This window comes from Dreissena polymorpha, chromosome 2, assembly GCF_020536995.1.
Source record: "Dreissena polymorpha isolate Duluth1 chromosome 2, UMN_Dpol_1.0, whole genome shotgun sequence".
In the NCBI taxonomy this organism is placed as follows: domain Eukaryota; kingdom Metazoa; phylum Mollusca; class Bivalvia; order Myida; family Dreissenidae; genus Dreissena; species Dreissena polymorpha.
Window position 1 is genome coordinate 15,448,927 of NC_068356.1, and position 22,075 is coordinate 15,471,001.

General features: G+C 35.7%; 1 protein-coding gene across 1 annotated transcript; it reads left to right on the forward strand.

Moving 5' to 3' along the window:
• The first annotated feature begins 2,342 nt into the window (after positions 1–2,342).
• LOC127865982 (uncharacterized) lies at positions 2,343–22,041 on the forward strand. Its single transcript, XM_052406140.1, has 6 exons — positions 2,343–2,534; positions 3,231–3,515; positions 3,929–4,099; positions 9,889–9,966; positions 10,424–10,505; positions 21,018–22,041. The coding sequence occupies exons 1-6, from the start codon at positions 2,465–2,467 to the stop codon at positions 21,823–21,825; spliced, it is 1,494 nt and encodes a 497-aa protein (XP_052262100.1). The 5' UTR covers positions 2,343–2,464; the 3' UTR covers positions 21,826–22,041.
• Positions 22,042–22,075: the final 34 nt, after the last annotated feature.

Here is a 22,075-nt window from a genome sequence, read left to right on the forward strand (position 1 = left end):
AATGCAGCTAAGAACTGCACAGACAAAGACATATGCCATCTTTGATTTCATTCATTAAACTCTTTACCTTTAACCAACCACAATCAACGCCGTATATCTTTTAGCTCACCTGAGCACAACGTGCTCATGGTGAGCTATTATGATCGCCTTTTGTCCGCCGTGCGTCGTCAACATTTACCTTGTTAACACTCTAAAGGTCACATTTATTGTCCAATCTTCATGAAACTTGGTTAGAACATGTGTCTCAATAATATCTTGGACGACTTCGAAAATGGTTCCGGTTGGTTGAAAAACATGGCTGCCAGGGGGCGTGGCAGTTTTCCTTATATGGTCTAGTAAAACCTTGTTAACACTCTAGAAGTCACATTTTAAGTCCAATCTGCATGAAACGTGGTGGGAACATGTGTCCCAATAAAATCTTGGACAAGTTCAAAAATTGTTCCGGCTGGATGAACAACATGGCCACCAGGGGGCGGGGCAGTTTTCCTAATATGGCTATAGTAAAACCTTGTTATAACTCTAGAAGTCACATTTATTGTCCAATCTTCATGAAACTTAGTCAGAACATTTGTTATAGTGATATCTTGAACGAGTTCGAAAATGGTTCTGGTTGGTTGAAAAACATGGCTGCCAGGGGGCGTGACAGTTTCCTAATATGGCTATAGTAAAACCATGTTAACACTCTAGAAGTCACATTTTAGTCCAATCTTCATGAAACTTGGTCAGAACATGTGTCCCAATAATATCTTGGAAGAGTTCGAAAATGGTTCCAGTTGAATGAAAAACATGGCCGCCAGGGGGCGTGGCAGTTTACCTTATATGGCTTTAGTGTATAGTAAAACCTTGTTTACACTCTAGAAGTCGCATTTATTGTCCAATCTTCATGAAACTTAGTCAGAACATTTTTTCTAACGATATCTTGGATGACTTTGAAAATGGTTCTGGTCTGTTGAAAAACATGGCTGCCAGGGGGCGGGGCAGTTTTCCTTGTATGAATTTAATAAAACCTTGTTAACACTCTAGAAGTCACATTTTTGGTCCAATGCTTATGAAACTTGGTCAGAATATTTGTACTAATGATATCTGGGCTGAGTTCGAAAATGGTTGAGTTTCGTTAAAAAAAAACATGGCTGCAAGGGGGCGTGGCATTTTTCCTTATATGGCTATGTAGTAAAACCTTGTAAACACTCTAGAAGTCACATCTATTATCCAATCTTTATGAAACTTGATCAGAACATGAAAATGTTTCTGCTTTGTTGAAAAACATGGATGCTGGGGGCTGTTGACACTTTATAAGCCACAAGTTTGAACAGAACTTGCTGTGTGTGCAATATATCTAGAAATTCTTCGAAATGCCTTAAATATGCAACATATAAAATCACGGTACTATAATGCAGTAACATTTCTTTTATTCATAAAATGTATACAACTTCATTGTGTACTGCGTTCAATTCACTTTCTGAAAAAGTCTTAATTTCTTATTCTTGCTCCTCCATTACTAATCGTATCAAATTTCACCGTTTACAAATCAATAAAAAATGGTAATAAAAAACCATTGAATTTGACAAAAATATGTTTTACAACCCTTACTTATCATTAATACTTCTCAGGTGAGCGACCAGGGCCACCATGACCCTCTTGCTTAAAGACATTTCTTGTTTCAAATTCGCGGCTCAAATAGTTTTAGTGATATTACTAGTCAATGTAAATGCTTTGAACCAGTGGTATAAAAGGTGTCCAGCGTAGTGATAGTACTTCGTCGCTTGCAGCAGCAACCTCGGGTTTCAAGGCACAACTGGTTCTAAACAGACACTCAACTCTCACTTCTGGTTATAGGACATATTGAACAAATCACAATCTGGTAACCGCTTGTTCTGGCGGAAGCGGATGAAGTACTTCTCAATGGACAGAATGATGCTGATGCTGATGCTGATGACGACGACGATGACGTTGACGATGACGATGACGATGATGATGATGATGATGATGATGCTGATGATGATGATGATGATGATGCTGATGATGATGATGATGATGATGATGATGATGATGATGATGATGATGATGATGATGATGATGATGATGATGATGATGATGATGATGATGATGATGATGATGATGATGATGATGATGATGATGATGACGATGATGACGATGATAATTAATAATAATATTTTGTATTTACTTCATGTATCTATTTACAGAAGTTAATAATATAAGTACTTAATTATATTTCTATGTATCCATATAGTCCGTTTTATTGAAAAGATCAATGAAGTGAAAACACGCTCAGTCGCTAAACATAGTGTGCTGTAGCCTATCATGACTCACCGGAAGTTTGCGAAATCACAGTTGACCTATTTCGAGAAGTCAAGTAGAAGGAGTGCGGTAGTCCATTTACAGAACCGACCGAGTAGTGTCATGTTTAAAAAGTTGACAAGTTAAGAAATTAAAAGTAACCACAATGATACCTTTTGAAAATATGGATTTACTTATCAACATCGTGCTGATTGTATCATGTTTAAGTTCAATATGTGAGTATAATTTCGGATTTCTCTATCCGAAATAGTTTTTTGTGTTATTAATATTTTAAATCTTCAAAAACAAAGCAAAGTATCACGATTTTATATAAATTAAATAATAAAATATAATGATTATGCGATTGGTATTCAAGGGCTGTTAATGGGTACTAATTATATATTAATTAATTTATGTATAAACAATACAGAATTAGAAACACCAAAACCATGTTTTCATCATGTATAATTCATGCGGGTGTCTTTTTACTATTTTAATGTACCAAAAGCTTGCACTGTTTTATTAGACATAGATTTTATCAAATAAATACAGCTGTATTGTTGCGTTTCTGTGTAAAATAATATTCATGAAACAAGATGAGGTATTATGCAGACACGTTTAATAAAATGAAGAATAAAATGACAAGTCTTCTTCTTGTTCTGGGACTGATACAGCACTCCTTCTAAATAAAATTGTTTGTGATGGTGGCTATTAGTTAAGGGATGAAACTGTACAAAAGTGCTCAGTTGGGGGTTAGTTAAAAACTATAAACTGTAAATGTCAAACACATGTAATTAAGGAGAAAGGAAGCACTGACTATTTTGTAAAAAGAATACAAGTAAAGCCTTAACCCTATTTTTGAATTAAACATATTTTTTGTATTGGTTTTATGTATACAATTTGTAAATATGACATTTATTTTAATGTTGCAGGCTGTAATGAAAATAAGATCCACCTGTGTCCAGAGAGAGTAAAAAATAGAAGTTTTCTGAAAACGTTCAAAGACACTTGCTACATGTTTGTGAATAGTGAAAAATATTGGGATGAGGCTAGATCATACTGTTGGCGTGAGGGTGGTGAAATGTTGGTAGTGCGTGATGCAGAAACAATGGACTTTATCAAAAGAACATTAAACTCCAGAGAACTTAATTGGAATAAAAATGGTGTTTGGAATGGTGCCAGTGATCTAAGAAAAAAAGGGTGGGAGTGGACAACAGGTGAGTACATACATGCGGATTGTTGGCTTTAAAACAGGTTTACAGGTCATTGCTAGGGAGATGAAATCTTTACTGATGTTTATGATAATTTTTATCAACACGTGTAGTTTATTTGATTGCTTATTTATAATTTTTCCATACAGTTGCTTACAGTTAACAATTGTAAAAAGAAATTATAAATACCGGTAGTTTAAGTTTTTAAGTCACTTTGGAACATGAATGAAATGCATTATTGTTTACTGTTATACAGTACAGTACAAATGTTATATATACATTTGTATTATAGGTTCATACAGACTGCAATTGTAAAAAATGAAATAAATGTTTATGTAAACATTTAAATTCAATGCACTAACCTTTTAAAGAGTGATGAAAGCGCTGCAAATTTTGATGCTTTGTTGTTGATATTCTAGGTGAACCACTCAGTAAAGGTTACACATATTGGGCAGAGGGAGAACCTAGCAAAACCTTTGGCTTCCTTTCTTTTGAAAACTGTGCTTGCATGAGGCGCAGTGAAGACTGGAGATGGCATGACTATCATTGCCATATGGACCTTACAGTGTATAATTTCATTTGCCAGTTTCGTAAGTACATTATGTTACTTAAATTTGTTAGTGATACTTTACACGTCCTAATATTTACTACTTTTGGCAAATAGAGTTTTAGAGAAAATTAACTTATTTCAAACTGATACACCAACACGACGTATACCGGTATACTCAACTTGGCAGAAGTGGTGAAATTCATGGGATGTCTAAGTCTTTGCCCCAGAACAACTGAGAACAGACAAGAGACATTTGTGAAAAAATTACTTTATTTCAATGTAATAGAAAGCAGATCACATTATGAGGGCAAAGGATTTTGCTATAAAAAGATGATATGAATTTATGACAATATAATAAATTATTTATTAGTAATGTGTTTTTCTGTTTAAATTTTGTGCTTTAAAGCCTTTTATGATAGACAGCAGGCATTGAAGAATTTTTCCGGAGCCACTCGCCCTGCAGGGTGCGTAGGTCTGACAATCCACTTGCCCTTCACTTTAATCTACTCGCCCTGCATTTAAATATATATATATTTATAGTTATGATCAACCAGAACCTTTTTAACCTACGTAACATAATGACACTAAACTGCAAACAAATAAACTATATTATCTGATGGATTTGATTTGTTTTCCTTAAGTTTACTGCACCTGTTTCCTTTTCTCAATACTTTCCGTTTCTCGTTTTGATGACCTTTCTTTCTGTTCCCTGTCTCCACCACCTTGCAGATATTTTAAAATAGAACCCTTTTCCATGCTGAGTTTTAATATTTCAGACGAACTTTTACTGAAAGACAAGCTTGATTGACAAATGGTTACAATATGGTAAATTTTGGCTAAGGCTTATGATCACGAATTATTTTGTTTATAATAATAATTGTTTTTGTTTATTTTTTAATTAAATATAAGAAGTATTATAATTAACCAGTTATGTTTTATTTTTTTATTGATATTTACATTAAAATGAAATTTTATTCTTCACAGAATGACCAATATATTTAACTGTTTTTTCACTTTTAAATGATTAGCCTAGAGCACTGACACCTACGAAAAGAGCGCAGCCGATATCGAGATTTATCTTTACTGTGCCCGTGACGTCATTTTTCATTGTCAAAACGAAAGTGCAGTTTCTTTGTGTACTAAACCTATTTTTTGTTCGTTCGTAAAATTGTTCGCAATTTGTATCGATGTGGCAGGAGTTCTGGAACTAAATTTATATTTCCTAACTTGAAAAACAGCACTCGCCCAGTCGGTCGAGTATTGAACAAACTTTACTCGCCGGACCGTCGACTTCACTCGCATATGCGAGCGGTAGAGTGGATTCTTCAATGCCTGGACATATAATAATGTTAACTAAGCTCAAAACATACATGTTTCATTTAATCTTAATTTAAATTTATTGTCCCCTACATGTGAAACCGGAGGGGACTTATGATTTGCGCTCTGTCTGTCGCACTTTTTTTGGAATCCTGCAATAACTTTAAAAGTTCTTCATATTTTTTCATGAAACTTTAAACATGCATAGATTATAGAGATTATGCATGTCATTTCATTTTGTTCCTACATCATGGATTCTGGTTGCTATGGCAACAAATAGACTAGAAATATTAACAAATAGACTAGTAATATTGCTGAAAATAGTGGATCCTGGGATAACTTTAAAAGTTCTTTATTTTTTTTCAAAAACTTAAAACTTGAAACATGGATAGATGGCAATATGGAGATTATGCACTTCATTTCATTTTGTTCCTACGTCAAGAATTCAATGGCAACAAAAAGACTAGAAATATTGCTGAAAATGGTGGAGTTTCACCGGTAGGGGACTTAAATAGCTTGGCAATAGTCTTGTTTGTTAATAGTTTATATACAAGAAACACCCAAACTATTACCTGATTTAAGTTTATTCAGTGTGATACCTCTGACTGTCTCGATAGGATGTCAAATAAATACATGTCCCACAATCAGTGCTCCATATATGTTATTAATAATTGTTAGAATATATTATTCCCATTATTATTAAAGTTTAAACCATTTAAATATACAATGAGAAATAAATTAGTTACTTGTAATGTAATAAGAGATTTATCAATTATCATATGTAAAAAAAAAAAAAAAAATTGGGGGGGGGGCAGGGCGTAAATTCAGGAGGGCAGGGCGGAGGTTCGAGAGGGCAGGGCGGGGAGTCCTCAAGCTTAGGCCTAGCTGGAGCACTGCCCACAATTCACTTATGACAATGTCATTATCATAGTGACCTGCATGTTTACCCTTGTTAAGTTGTACATGTATTAATAAAATTCTTAAAAGAATTTTGATTGTTATTTGCCATTATTGATTTTTAAATATGTGAATATTCCAGATTTTGAAATGAACAATTATAGATGTAAGGAATGTGCTTTTTGGCTCAAACTGTAAAATAAAGTGCTCCAGCTACATGTAGGCCTAAACGAAAGTGTGCAGACGCCTGCCTCCCCAAGATCTCACCCTGCACCCTTAGACCCCCACCATGCTCTTTATTATCTGATCACATTATAATACTGGAAATTCATTAAAATAGTTACATTTTCACAGTGAAACTACATGTAGTTTGATTAATTATGGAAACAATGTTTTTAAATAAAATATAATTATGCAATACAACATATAAACCAGCGATTTTTTTCGTTCTTAATAAAGTACCGAAAAAAGGCACTTTCCCAATCCGGAAAAAAACAAAATTTCCTGATTGCTGTAAAAAAAAATTCAAATAGATGGTTTCTAAAACAAAAATTGTTGTTTTTATGCTTCCCGTAGGGTGACATATAGCATTTAAACTGTCTGTCCGTTCGTCCGTCAGTCCGTCCGAAAACTTTAACATTGGCCATAACTTTTGCAATATTGAAGATAGCAACTTGATATTTGGCATGCATGTGTATCTCATGGGCTGCACATTTTGTATGGCAAAAGGTCAAGGTCATCCTTCAATGTCAAGTAAAAAATACAATCCAAGGGAAGTAATAAGCTTTAAAAGGGAGATAATTTCTAAACCTGCCAAATGATGTATTGAAATTTTATTTCAAAAGTGGCGCAATAGGGGGCATTGTGTTTCTGACAAACACATCTCTTGTTTGTAATCAAATGCAACATTTAGTTAGTTTCCCTGTACAGCTCTATGGCTTGAACCTACGTAACTATAATATCGACAACTTGACCATAGTTTTTGAGCTCATCTATTTTTTGAAAAAAAATTATGAGCTATTGTCATCACCTTGGCGTTGGTGTCAGCGTCCGGTTAAGTTTTGCGTTTAGGTCCACTTTTCTCATAAAGTATCAATGCTCTTGCATTCAAACTTGGTACACTTACTTACTATCATGAGGGGACTAGGCAGGCAAAGTAAGATACCTCTGGCTTGCATTTTGACAGAATTATGTGCCCTTTTTATACTTAGAAAATTGAAAATTTTGGTTAAGTTTTGTGTTTAGGTCCATTTTATTCCTTAAGTATCAAAGCTATTGCTTTCATACTTGCAACACTTACTAACTTTCATGAAGCTGCACATTTTGAGTGGTGGAAGTTAAAGGTCGAAGTCATCTTTCAAGGTCAAAAAAAAAAATTAAAACAATTTAAAGCGGCGTTCTCATGAAGCTTCACATTTTGAGTGGTGGAAGTTCAGGTCAAGGTCATCTGTCAAGGTCATTCTTCAAGGTCAAAGGTCAAAAAAATAATCAAAGCGGCGTTCTCATGAAGCTGCACATTTTGAGTGGTGGAAGTTCAAGGTCACGGTCATTCTTCAAGGTCAAGGTCATCCTTCAAGGTCAAAGGTAAAAAATAATAATTTCAAAGCGGCGTTATCATGAAGCTACACATTTTGAGTGGTGGAAGTTCAAGGTCAATGTTATCCTTCAAGGTCAAGGTCATCCTTCAAGGTCAAAAGTCAAAAAATAATAATTCAAAGCAGCGTTATCATGAAGCTGCACATTTTGAGTGGTGGAAGTTAAAGGTCAAGGTCATCCTTCAAGGTCAAAGGTAATTTATTTTTTTTTAAATTCAAAGCGGCGCAATAGGTGGCATTGTGTTTCTGACAAACACATCTCTTGTTTTTTTCAAACATGGTTAAAAAATTCAAATAACTATTTTTATTATTTTATTTTTGAAATACCGTCCAACCATCCCACCCAAGAATCCCCCCCCCCCCCAAAAAAAAATATTTTTTTTTGCATTTTTGGAAGATAATGTAATAAATGACCACACCCCCACACTATACACCCCTCTCCACTCCACCCCTCCCTCCTTTGTGATAGAAATTGAGATAGGCCCCTACACCTTTAAAAAGAAAAAAAGATGAGTGGTCTGCACCCGCAAGGCAGTGCTCTTGTTTAAGTATTTGTGAGCAAAAAAATAGATGCACCTAATATGAAGACTAAATGACAGACACAAATTTGACCAATTTATCCAAATTAGGCTGGTACAGGTACTTTTCCCAATTGGGCAAAAGAATTGCTGTAAACGTACATAGAACATGATAAATTAAAAATATGACAAAGGGCTGTAACAAAGGTATAATATGTCAGCTGGTACTTAAGTGTCCTTTTCACAAAAGAGCACCTTGTCCTTTTAAAATCCTAGCTTGAGCAATTCGAATATTTTGTTTACTGCTGTAAGCTTGGTGACAATTTTATAAAACCTTTTTATGTGAACTGAATAAGATGCTCATAAATAAACAAACTCTGCTTGCAAGTATTTTCAAGCTAAGGGGACTATAGTATATATAATCCCAACTATCATAAATGTACGCTCAGGTTTGTCATTTGTAAGTATACTTTATACAATATAAAACATATACATTAAATAATGTTTCATATATTTTATGTTAACATTTTCATAAATATGTTATTTAATGATTCAAGACCAATGTGAATTAAGTTACATTAAACTTTAAAAAAAGAGTATGATTGATGTTCATCCAAGCAATGTTAAAATGATTCATAAGTATTATTCATGTATATCTACCTAATAATGAAATGAAATTGATTGATCAATGATGTCCAAATACAACCACCTTCAATCACTTGTTTATTGCGTGGGCCTGTTATCTATGACGCAGGCTGGCACTACTCCAGAGGAATTCCATGGAGGCAGTGAGAGAGCCTGGTATTGATGAGAGTATTGTCTGCTGGCAAATGTAGTTAATGAGACAGCATGAGTAACATCAATGAAATTGTAGTCATAGCTTGGAATTGGGCCGATTACTCAGGGTTGAATAATACAAGTGTAAGAAATGTCCTTGCCCTGAAGAGACCAATCAGGAAATGATTTTGCTTTCTCAGCATTACTGATGTATTGGTCTGCCTGATGTATATATGTACAAAATCAATGCTATTGATCACATATCGATACCACATATCATTTAAATCCCAAGGAAATAAAACTAATGTCTAGATGACGATTTTGTGAAGCCTTCTGATAATTAAAATCCAAAACAAAAAAGGTGTGGGGGTTTTGTGTATGTTTGTTTGCACCGAACATCATACTGGCTTGGAGTGGCTTCTGTATAATGTGCTTGAGAGTAAATAGGTGTGATCTTAGATCTGATTTTAACATGTCCACTCATCTTCTATAGAGTATTTCATGTGATGCAAGTGTATGGTGCTCTGAGAAAACAGGGTTAAATGCATGTGCGTGAAGTGTCATCCCAGATTAGCCTGTGCAGTCTGCACAGACTTAACAGGGGCAACACTTTCCGCCTTAACCGTATTCTCATCAAGAAGAGTGTTCCTTTGTGCACATGAATAAAAAACTCTGTTCCCAGAGCGAGGCTCAAGTATAACAGTAGTTGATGCTGTCCCTTTCAGCTCTGGTGGATGAGAACCACACCGGTCCACTGGTCCACAACACAGGAGCCCCTCTTAAAACAGAGAACAAGAGCTCAGGTAGATAAAGTTTTGCTTGACACTAAAAACAAACATTCAAGGAACTGTGGTTGAGACATTGAACAATATTGTCTGGCTTGTAATTTTGTTTAAAACAAACAGTATGGATAAATGACCTATTGAATTGGGTAGGACAGTGAACTTGACCCATAATTTATGTAGAAAACACATGAACAATTTGATATTTGAAAGCTGTTTTTTATTGACAGATGGTTTCTGAACCTTATTTAACCTTACACTGCTTGTATTTTCCAAATGAATAATAAATTTTAAGAGTGTGCATGACTGCATGTGTAATATAATATAAATGAGCTGTGCTCTTTGAAAAGGAGATTAAATGACTGTGGGTAATGTGTCGTACCTGAATAGCCTGTGCAGTCTGCACAGGCTAATCAGGTACGACACTTTCCGCCTAAACTAGATTTTCGCCAAGAAGAGACCTGTTTTATGTTTTCAGGTCCAATGATCGGCCTCTTGATTGCTGCTGGAGTACTACTTCTGCTGATGTCATGTATTGTTTTCATCCTTCGCACTAAATAGTGAGTAGTCAGTCTTGTTTTAATATTTTAACATAATACATATATCTTTGAAAAGGGTAACTGAAAGTACAGTGTTTACCTAAAGGAAATTCCAAACCACTTTCCAGTTGGAACTTTTTCAATGATGTTTTTTTCTGTGAGAATGTGTCTGCAATTCACATTGCACACCACTTTGGTTTATACAGAGATAACCTTTTGGTGCGTGATGTATACAACATATATTTGATATTTAGATAGAAACAGTGTTGTTTGTTCTCACAGCATTATTTCAAAGTTTAAAGAGGTGTTTACATTTAGATGCTTCACGCTGTGTACACATATTTGAATCTGATGTTCTCAAATGTAACCCCCCAAAAAAGTAAAGAAATGTAATTTTTAGTAAGAATTGTTTATGTTTCGAATGTGCTCATTTGATCCTGGTAGTACAGAAGTTGAGGAGAATATGGATGTTAATGGGGCTTTTACAGCAGAATTCTGTAATGCTGTTAGAATTTATGAATTTTCTTGTGTAACTGATAATGGTAATTTCTCAGTAGTCTCCGACATTAAAAACAGAGTACGCCAATGTTGTCCTCTTGCACCATATCTGTTTATTATATGCATTAATTTATTGCTAATTTAATAAGATAAGATGCAAATATAAAAAGGGAATCATTCAACTCAAACCAACATTATTTGCAGATGATGCCTGTTTTATTCTTGACATTTAATTATCTTAAATTGACCAATCCACCACTATAGGCGCACTTTAAGATGAAAATGTACACATAACAAGTTTGATTGCATGGGAATGTTTACATGTAAATGCTTACATAAATGGAAAAAAAATCGTTCATTAATAACAAAAATCACAAGTTTCAAAACTATTGCATGGCCTTAACTAATTCACCATTTGACAGGTTTCGAAAGACCAAATGATAGTCAAATGAAAACTTATTCGTATGTCCCCCACCACTATAGTGGGGGACATATTGTTTTTGCCCTGTCTGTTGGTTTGTGTGTTTGTTTGCTCCAACTTTAACATTTTTCCATAACTTTTGCAATATTGAAGATAGCAACTTCATATTTGGCATGCATGTGTATCTCATGGAGCTGCACATTTTGAGTGTTGAGAGGTCAAGGTCATCCTTCAAGGTCATAGGTCAAATATATAGCTTCAAAGCAGCACAGAAGGGGACATTGTGTTTCTGACAAACACATATCTTGTTTTTTATGAATGGACAAATCTGACAGCATTAAACATGTTAAATTATAAAGGAATATAAAAAATATTGATAAATAATTGGTATATAAAGATTTGTGGATGGTCTCAAAGCTAGTGATTTAATGATGTAAACATCACCCTAAATAAAAAAGTAACTAAATTTAACACTCATTTTCTTGAAAGCTACATAAATTTCATTTTGAAAATCATATAAAATTTAAAGATTAAGATTTTGAAGATTATAACACAATACTCACATGTGAAGTTAATTATAACACAATACTCACATGTGAAGTTAATTATAACACAATACTCACATGTGAAGTTAATTATAACACAATACTCACATGTGAAGTTAATTATAACACAATACTCACATGTGAAGTTAATTATAACACAATACTCACATGTGAAGTTAATTTCTGTCCAACAGTGTCATTATAACAAATGTACAACTCTTTGCCTACTTGATTTATGTGTTTACTTGTCCAAAGAGTCGGGGATTGTCATATTACTTTACTTTAGATGAAAGACATTTTACATGGTTTCAAAAGCTGTTTTTCTCATTACCAAGAGGCATACTTTTTGTTCAGGATTAACATTACTACTGATATTTCTGTCAAAACTAGAAAGGAATTGTATGAAACATTGCTTGTTGTAATGTAGTTGTGGTTTAACCTGAGTTTCAAAGTGTCTTCACCCTGACCTAGAAATAATTTAGTAATTGATTCCAGACTTTTTGTGGTCAGGGTGTAGACAATATGTCTCGTGAAATGTGAAGAAAAAAGGGGATTGCTCTCAGCTTGCCCAAGTCTCGCTTTTTAGCTCACCTGATTGCTCAGGTGAGCTTTTCTGACCAGTCTTTGTCTGTTGTACGTCCGTCTGTCCGTCCATCTGTTTACATTTGCTCGTAAACACTCTAGAGGCCACATTTGTTGTCCCATCTTCATGAAACTTGGTCAGAAGCTTTGCCCCAATAAAATCTCGGCCGAGTTCGAAACTGGGTTGTGCCGGGTCAAAAACTAGGTCACTAGGTCAAAAAAACAACAACCTTGTAAGCACTGTAGAAGTCACATTTTATGTTCAATCTTCATGTAACTTTGTCATAATGTTTGTCTTAATGATATCTTGATTGAGATTAAAAGTGGTTCCGGTCTGTTGAAAAACATGGCCCCCAGTGGGCGGAGCAGTTTTCCTTATTTGGCGATAGAGAAACCTTGTAAACTCTGTAGAAGTCACAATTTTTGCCCAATCATCATGAAAGGTGGTCAAAACATTGATTTAATTGATATCTCGGACGAGTTCGAAAATGGTCCCGATCGGTGAAAAAACATGGCCGCCAGTGGGCGGGGCATTTTTCTCTATATGTACATGTATATAGTGGCAGTTTTCCCTATTTGGCTATAGAGAAACCTTGTAAACATTCTAGAAGTCACAATTTTTGTCCAATCATCATGAAAGTTGGTCAAAACATTTGTTTTATTGATATCTCGGAAGAGTTCGAAAATGGTCCAGATTGGTGAAAAAACATGGCCGCCAGTGGGCGGGGCATTTTTTTTTATATGTATATAGTGGCAGTTTTCCCTATTTAGCTATAGAGAAACCTTGTAAACACTCTAGAAGTCACAATTTTTGCCCAATCATCATGAAAGTTGGTCAAAACATTGGTTTTATTGATATCTTGGACGAGTTCGACAATGGTTCGGATCGGTGAAAAAACATGTCCGCCAGTGGGCGGAGCATTTTTCTATATATGTATTTAGTGAAAACATGTTAACACTCTAGAAGTCACATTTTTGGCCCAATTTTCATGAAATTTGGTCAGAACATTTGTTTCTTTGATATGAAAGTTGAGTTCAAAAATGGTTTCGGTCAAACCTTGTGATCGAACACTATGGAAGTCACATTTTTATGCCCCCCTTCGAAGAAGAGGGGGTATATTGTTTTGCTCATGTAGGTCCGTATGTCTGTCCACCAGATGGTTTCCGAATGATAAGTCAAGAACGCTTAGGCCTAGGATCATGAAACTTCATAGGTACATTGATCATTACTCGCAGATGACCCCTATTGATTTTTAGGTCAAAGGTCAAGGTCACGGTGACCCAAAATAGTAAAATGGTTTCCAGATGATAACTCAAGAACGCTTACGCCTAGGATCATGAAACTTCATAGGTACATTGATCGTGACTCACAGATGACCCCTATTGATTTTCAGGTCACAAGATCAAAGGTCAACATCACGGTGACCCAAAACAGTAAAATGGTTTCCGGATGAAAGCTCAAGAATGCTTATGCCTAAGATCATGAAAGTTTTTGGGTACATTGATCATGACTTGCAGATGACCCCTATTGATTTTCAGGTCACAAGGTCAAGGTGACCAGAAATAGTAAAATGGTTTCCGGATGATAACTCAAGAACGCTTATGATTAGGATCATGAAACTTCATAGGTACATTGATCATGACTTGCAGATGACCCCTATTGATTTTCAGGTCACTAGGTCAAAGGTCAAGGTCACGGTGACTCAACTTAGAAAAATGGTTTCCGGATGATAATTCAAGAACACTTACGCCTAGGATCATGAAACTTCATAGGTACATTGAGGTGACCCAAAACAGTAAAATTGTTTTACTCATGAACGCTTATGCCTCGGAAGATGAAACTTCATAGGTACATTGATCATGACTCGCAGATGACCCCTATTGATTTTCAGGTCACTAGGTCAAAGGTCAAGGTCACAGTGTTTCAACTTAGAAGAATGGTTTCCAGATGATAACTCAAGAAGGCCAATGCCTAGGATCATGAAACTTCATAGGTACATTGATCATGACTTGCAGATGACCCGTATTGACTTTCAGTTCACTGGGTCAAGGTCAGGGTTACTTGACACGGTAAAATGGTTTTTGGATGATAACTCAAGAAAGCTTACGCCTAGGATCATGAAACAATATAATGGTCAAGTTGATAGAATTTTCTTATTAAATCAATCAAAAATGGAATTTATCATGTAGATGTTTTGAACACCTTATAACTTTGTTATCCATCTGACATGTGTGCATTATAATCATTGCATCTTTTTAGCTCACCTGATTGCTCAGGTGAGCTTTTTTTACTGGTCTTTGTCCGTCGTCTGTCCGTCCGTCCGTCTGTCCGTCCACATTTGTTCGTAAACATTCTAGAGGCCTTATTTATTGTCCGATCTTCATGAAACTTGGTCAGAAGCTTTGTCCCAATGAAATCTCGGTCGAGTTTGAAACTGGGTCATGCCGGGTCAAAAACTAGGTCACTTGGTCAAAAAAAAGAAAAAAATTGTAAACACTGTAGAAGTCACATTTCATGCCCAATCTTCATGTAACTTTGTCAAAATGTTTGTCTTAATGTTGGTTGAGGTCAAAAGTGGTTCTGGTCCATTGAAAAATGTGGTCGCCAGTTGGCGGGGCAGTTTTCCTTATTTGGCTATAGAGAAACCTTGTAAACACTCTAGAAGTCACAATTTTTGCCCAATCGTCATGAAAGTTGGTCAAAACGTTTGTTTTATTGATATCTCGGACGAGTTCGAAAATGGTCCAGATCGGTGAAAACACATGGCCGCCAGTGGGCGGGGCATTTTTCTCAATATGTATATAGTGAAAACATGTTAACACAATAGAAGTCACATTTTTGGCCCAATTTTCATGAAATTTGGTCAGAACATTTGTTTCCTTGATATGAGAGTAGAGTTCAAAAATGGTTCTGTTCAGTTCAATAACATGGCTGCCGGGGGGGGGGGGCAGTTTTCCTTATTTGGCTATAGAGAAACCTTGTAAACACACTAAAAGTCACAATTTTTGCTCAATCATCATGAAAGTTGGTCAAAACATTGATTTTATTGATATCTCGGACGAGTTCGAAAATGGTCCAGATCGGTGAAAAAAACATGGCCGCCAGTGGGCGGGGTATTTTTTTATATATATGTATATAGTGAAAACATGTGAACACTCTAGAAGTCACATTTTTGGCCCAATTTTCATGAAATTTGGTCAGAACATTTGTTTCCTTGATATGAGAGTTGAGTTTGGAAATGGTTCCAGTTAGTTCAATAACATGGCTGCCAGGTGGGGGGGGCAGTTTTCCTTATTTGGCTATAGAGAAACCTTGTAAACACTCTAGAAGTCACAATTTTTGCCCAATCATCATGAAAGTTGGTCAAAACGTTTGTTTTATTGATATCTCGGACGAGTTCGAAAATGGTCCAGATCGGTGAAAACACATGGCCGCCAGTGGGCGGGGCATTTTTCTCTATATGTATATAGTGAAAACATGTTAACACTCTAGAAGTCACATATTTGGCCCATTTTTCATGAAATTTGGTCAGAACATTAATTTTGTTTCCTTGATATGAGAGTTGAGTTCAAAAATGGTTCTGTTCAGTTCAATAACATGGCTGCCGGGGGGGGGGGGCAGTTTTCCTTATTTGGCTATAGAGAAACCTCGTAAACACTCTAGAAGTCACCATTTTTGCCCAATCATCATGAAAGTTGGTCAAAACATTAATTTTATTGATATCTCGGACGAGTTCGAAAATGGTCCAGATCGGTGAAAAAACATGGCAGCCAGTGGACGGGGCATTTTTCTCTATATGTATATTTGTATGTTCAAAGTTTCTGTAAATAACATTGGTTTCCTTTTTTCTGAAGACCAAATTTGGAATTAGTGTTGTTTGCTAAAAAGTGTATACTAGTAATTATTATAATGTCCCCCCCCTCCCCCTTCAAGGAAGCAGGGGCGTATTGCTTTTCAACTGTCATTTAGTTGCTGGGATGGTCAGTATAACATTCATTTCTGCAGGATATCAATCAAACATTTAACCTCCAACCATGCAAATTAGTATATTGTTTACTTGGGAGAAAAGGATGACGCCTATTCATTTTTAGGTCAACAGGTAAAAGGCCACAGGCGCTTGTACAATTGAATTAAATAGGTATGTTGGTCATTCTAAGTTATACCCATGCAAAACATCCATAAAAAGGACTTATGCACAGATTTTGAAGGTCGTTATTTTATTTTGTAAATATTTATGCCCCCCTTCAAAGAAAAGGTGGTTTATTGTTTTGCACATGTCGATTGGTCTGTCCGTCCGTCTGCCGGCGGGGGGGGGCAGTTTTCTTATATTTATATAAAAGCTTGTGAACACTCTAGAAGTCACATTTTTTGCCCAATCATCATGAAACTTGGTGAAAAGATTGGTTTTATATATATCACATAATTAATGCCATAATTACTGCCCTTAGATTGTCCAAATTTTCATTATATTATACAAAATCCTTGTAAACACTCTAGAGGTCACAATTTTGTTTCAGATTTTATGAATCTTGTTCATAATATTTATTTTCGTACGCAAAGTTTGATGTTTGGTTAGGGGGGTCAACTCAAAATAAAGGCCACCAGGTCAAATCTTACAAAAACAAAATCACTCCATATGCCAGAGCTTTGGTTCAATAATGATGAAACTTGACCAGGATGTTTGTCTGGACAATATCTAGGTCAAGTTTGATGTTTGTAAAGATTGAATGAACTGACTCCTCTCAGGTGAGCGAACTAGGGCCATCTTGGCCCTCTTGTTATTGCCTAGCCTTATTATCGAGTCTGAAATATAACAACAGATTTACATGTACCTCAAACTGCCTGCATCCTAATCTTGAATTAATTTGATAACCAGTCAGGTTTATGGGATTGGATTCAATACAGGATCACTGGATAAATGGGTATCAAACATCTTTAGTTGAGTGAAATACAATAAGCACCATAAGTGCATTTGGTTCATAATGCAATAAAACCATTACCTGTAATCTTGTAATACATCATATTTCACTCTGAGATTATGGTTTGGGAACATTTGATCTTTGAGTGCATCATAGTTACTGTTTGTGAAATAAATCATTCTATCGGTTCCCATTGACATGTCAACTAGTTCAGTTTATGATGCTCCTGTGCTGCACAGTGTTTTTTTTTCACATTTGCTGGAAAGTTGCCAGGTCCTTAATATTCAATTTTTATGATTAATATAATGGGAAATAATATTTTGTTGATAAGCATGATTACATTGTAATCTACTTTGTTATAAAACATTCATCAACTACTTTGTAACAAATGCTTAATTATATTGTGCCAAGACTAGTTTTGATAAAAAAAGTTGGGAAATATTACAAACATTCCTCAAACTTTGGCAATTTTATTTATAAATTTAGTCTCCTTAATACCCCTGCTAGGATAATGAAGGAAGTGCATATACATGTAGTTTGATCCTTTTCGTGTGTGTGTTAGTGTGTATGTATGTTGGCGTGTGTGTGCTTGTGGAACTTTTCGTGTCTGGCCCATAACTTTGTCACGTACAATTGGATTCAAAATAAATTGTCACTATAATGGTCATCATATCAAGACAACATGTTGCATGCAACAAGCTTCAAGATCAAGGTCACAGTTGGCATCTTTTTTGCATATTCCTTTTATTGATTGGAGAAAGTACATGTTCATGTCTAGCCTGCAACTTTGTTTTGCATTATAGAATTCAAAGGTACACATTGGTGCACATGATTATCATATTCATGTGTAAAACAATGTTTTTGGCTTTAAACACCGGAGAAGCAGTATAAAAGGGCCACAAACTCACAAAATGTCTTCTTTTCAGTTGTACACTGGTGTGTAAACAGCAGAAAACAAAAAATGATTATTTTCATAATATTTAAGTTTGTATTTAATATTTTCCAATTAAATTTGGCATACATATACTTTAGTATACAAACAATATGTATGTGCAATTTGGTGGTAAAAAGTTATATAGTTATTGACTCACAGAAAAAGTTTTTTGTTGTCTGCTTGAAATTCAAATTTCCCTGTATTTTACCACTGCAAAATCAAGCAACTGAGATCCTGCTTTTAAGGTCAAGGTCACAATTGACGTTTGGAATGTTCGCATAATCAGATATAGTGAAAGAACATGTCTGTGTCCGGCCCATAATTTTATTTGGCATGGTGGGATTTCAAAATGACTTGCCAAAATGATAATGGATTTCAAGATGACATGTTGAAAGAAAACCAATTCACTCACTTAAATGTCAAGATCAATCATCATCGTGGACACTTACATTAAAATGTAACTCTTGAGCTTGGCATTTAAGGGGGAAATAAATTATATCCAAAAGTAATGAAAAGTAATTACTAGTATACATTTTGGTTACATAAACAGTATAATTACTTTATAGAATTTAAGAAAGACTCACAATATTCAATCCTTAAAGTTATTGGTGTGATTTGGACAACTGTATGAGAAAATTCAGAACTAACGCAATGAATAATTTGACATTCAGGACTGATGGATTAGCGTATACAATTTGTTTGAACACTCCAATAGGCTATATACTTAATTTTTGTAACCAGTAAATATTAATACTTAAACCAAACAAGAAAAAACAGACAATTAGAACACTCTACAATCCAAACACGTGCCCATGGTTTGTTTGACGGTGATATCTGTCAGAAGGGCCTTTCAAATTAACTGTGAAGTGAAGCCAGATGTGATTCAAGTGGAGCATACAAGGCCCACGCATTATGATAAACATGACAAGCTTCCACGGCCATGAATTTTACTTAGAGATAAGCAAATCTAGCAGAAACTTCAAACTGTGTTGGGTGGAGTTCACTTAGTGACATTTATTTTATTTTTTTTCAAAATGTTTAAGCTGTTTGGTTGGTTGATTTTTATTTTCTGTGGGGGTGGTGTTGATAAATTCAACAGATATTCCTTTATTTTCAACGTTATCCACTTGATATATTTTTGTAATGTGTCTGGCAATCATTTTGTTGAGTTGATTGCCAACAAAAAGCTGCTGTTTTTGTCACTTGAGTGCAATTTGCAAACACTTTTCATATTGAGAATGTTACAAAGTAAAAACTGAGAATGCAGTGTGTTCTCTATAGGCTGAAATACAAAAAAGACGGATTCCTTAGTAAGTTTGTTTCTCAACAAATTCTTGTGAAACTAGTTATACAAATTCAAGTGGGTTGTTTTTAGTAATAAGAGTTTGGGACGACTATTCTTTCAGTTTCCCAAAACTACAAGAATCCTGTTTTTTCCCCCCGAGTGTTTTGCTGATCTTAAATTGCGTTATAAAGCAAATTGCTACTCTAAAGTGCAAACACTTCTATCTGTAAATTGCTGTCAATCTGTCTGGGTGTGTAGTGCACTTACTGTCTATTGTACATAATACAATATTTAAGAATGATTGAGTGGCCATGGATTCACGTGTGGGATGTGTATGAATAAATGATACCACTGAATTATTGGAACCTGACAATGCAACATGGAGATGTAGTATAAAAATCAAACTTTTACCACAAGAAAACTTTCTTCCAAACAAAACAAACTTTCTGATTTGTTACTGTATTTTTTATGCCCCCGGATCGTAAGATCGGGGGCATACCGGTATTGTTTTTGGCCTGTCTGTCTGTCTGTCTGTCTGTCATTCATTCATTGTGTGTGTCTCAAAACTTTAACCTTGTTTAAAGTTTTGCAATAACTTTTGCATTATTGAAGATAGCAACTTGATATTTTGCTTGCATGTGTATCTCATCTAGCTGCACATTTCGAGTGGTGAAAGGTCAAGGTCATCCTTCAAGGTCAAAGGTAAAATATTATATGGCTTCAAAGTGGCGCAATAGGGGGCATTGTGTTTCTGACAAACACATCTCTTGTTGTGTTCTGATTTAGCAATTCACATAAGTGTATTTACCTGTATTTGAGACTAAGACAATACCATTTTAATCTTTGTTATTCTGGTCTCCATTTTTCCTCTGAATGACAAGGCACTGGTACTTTTCATTGATGCTTCAAATTTATTTGACAAGCAGAAACAACAAATTGCAGAAACAAACATGAGAAATAAAATCTTAAACTTGAATGAAGACATGAATGTAATCTAACAAGAAGCATATTATGAAATGTATTACCATTATCATATGAATAGTGTATCCATATACATGTATATAGTCCTTTTCCAATTGGAATTCCATTATATGATAGATCATCGAAATGAACCAAATAATTGGGTCACTAATTTTATTTCTATTTTTTCAGTGATCATCAAAATGAACCCCTAATGAATCCCCTGCTAATTATCAACTAGCAAATTCATGAAGTCTCAACTGGTGATTGTCAGCCACAGGGATCATAAGAATGAACCGAATTATCACCATATCACATTATTTCAGTTACCATCAGATTATTAAACAGATAACAATCATGTTCACTTATTTTTGCCCCCTGATTTCAGTGCACGTCAGAAGGAGCTGTACAAGAGGGTGAAAGAGCGTGGTGCCCAGCCCCAGCGAGGGTTTGCAGCCATCATTCAGAGGCAGGAGGGGCTGGGGAGTCCCAGCAGAGCCAGGGGAGACTCTTTACCCCTGGTGAGCAGGAATGGGGCGCCCCCTACCCGCCCCGTCAGCAACATATACCTGGAGCCCTCAGAAATCAATGGAGTGAATAGTCCACCGCCTGCGTACGAGACAGTGCGAAAGCCTGATAATGTTAGCATGGGTAGAAATAATGATATGTCTGACATACAGTCTACATCTCCCTCACAAAGGCAGAGAAATGCGCCTGTTTCTGTCTTATCTACAGAGAATGAGACTGTACACATGTCCTATGTCGGTGGTGCTGCTTCAGCAGACTGTTTGGCTGCATCGAGTGATGAGACAGGAGCAACTGCTGGAATTGTGTCGAAATCAGGGCCTGCTGTGGCATGCAGGAATGTCAGTAATGATGAATACGTGGAAATGAGCTCGACACTCAGCACAGACAGTGGCATTTCAAGCCTGGCAAACCATGGGAGGGGAAGCGAGGAAAATCTGAAAGGGGGAGGGGCAACTGCGTGTGTTAGGTCTACCAACATCTACTCATCGCCAATGACTTTGAGCGACTATGTGAAGAATGGCAGAAGTGTCCGACAGGGTGAGCCAAAGTGTGGCAAAGCTGTTGGAGACAGTGACAATTCTGAGATCCATATTTATACAAACAGTCTAGAGGAACTGGACCTAATACAGAAAAGACCATTGCCAGCTGTACCAAATGATAAAGCTTAAAAAAGGTTTTGTGCATAGTTTACTTCTGCAGACTTAAGATATTTTGTTATTATTTTTGTTGTTCATTAGGGATTACCCTTTGAATTCTGTTGTGATAAACATTTAGATTGTATTGTTTTAGGTGTCTGATTAGGGGCATTGATGTAGATATTTAGCCAGACTAAAAAATAGAGGGGCCGGGGGCTGAAAATGTGCAAGGGCAACCTTAGTGAAAAATTGTTTGTAAATTGTAAGTGAATTAATTGTGCTG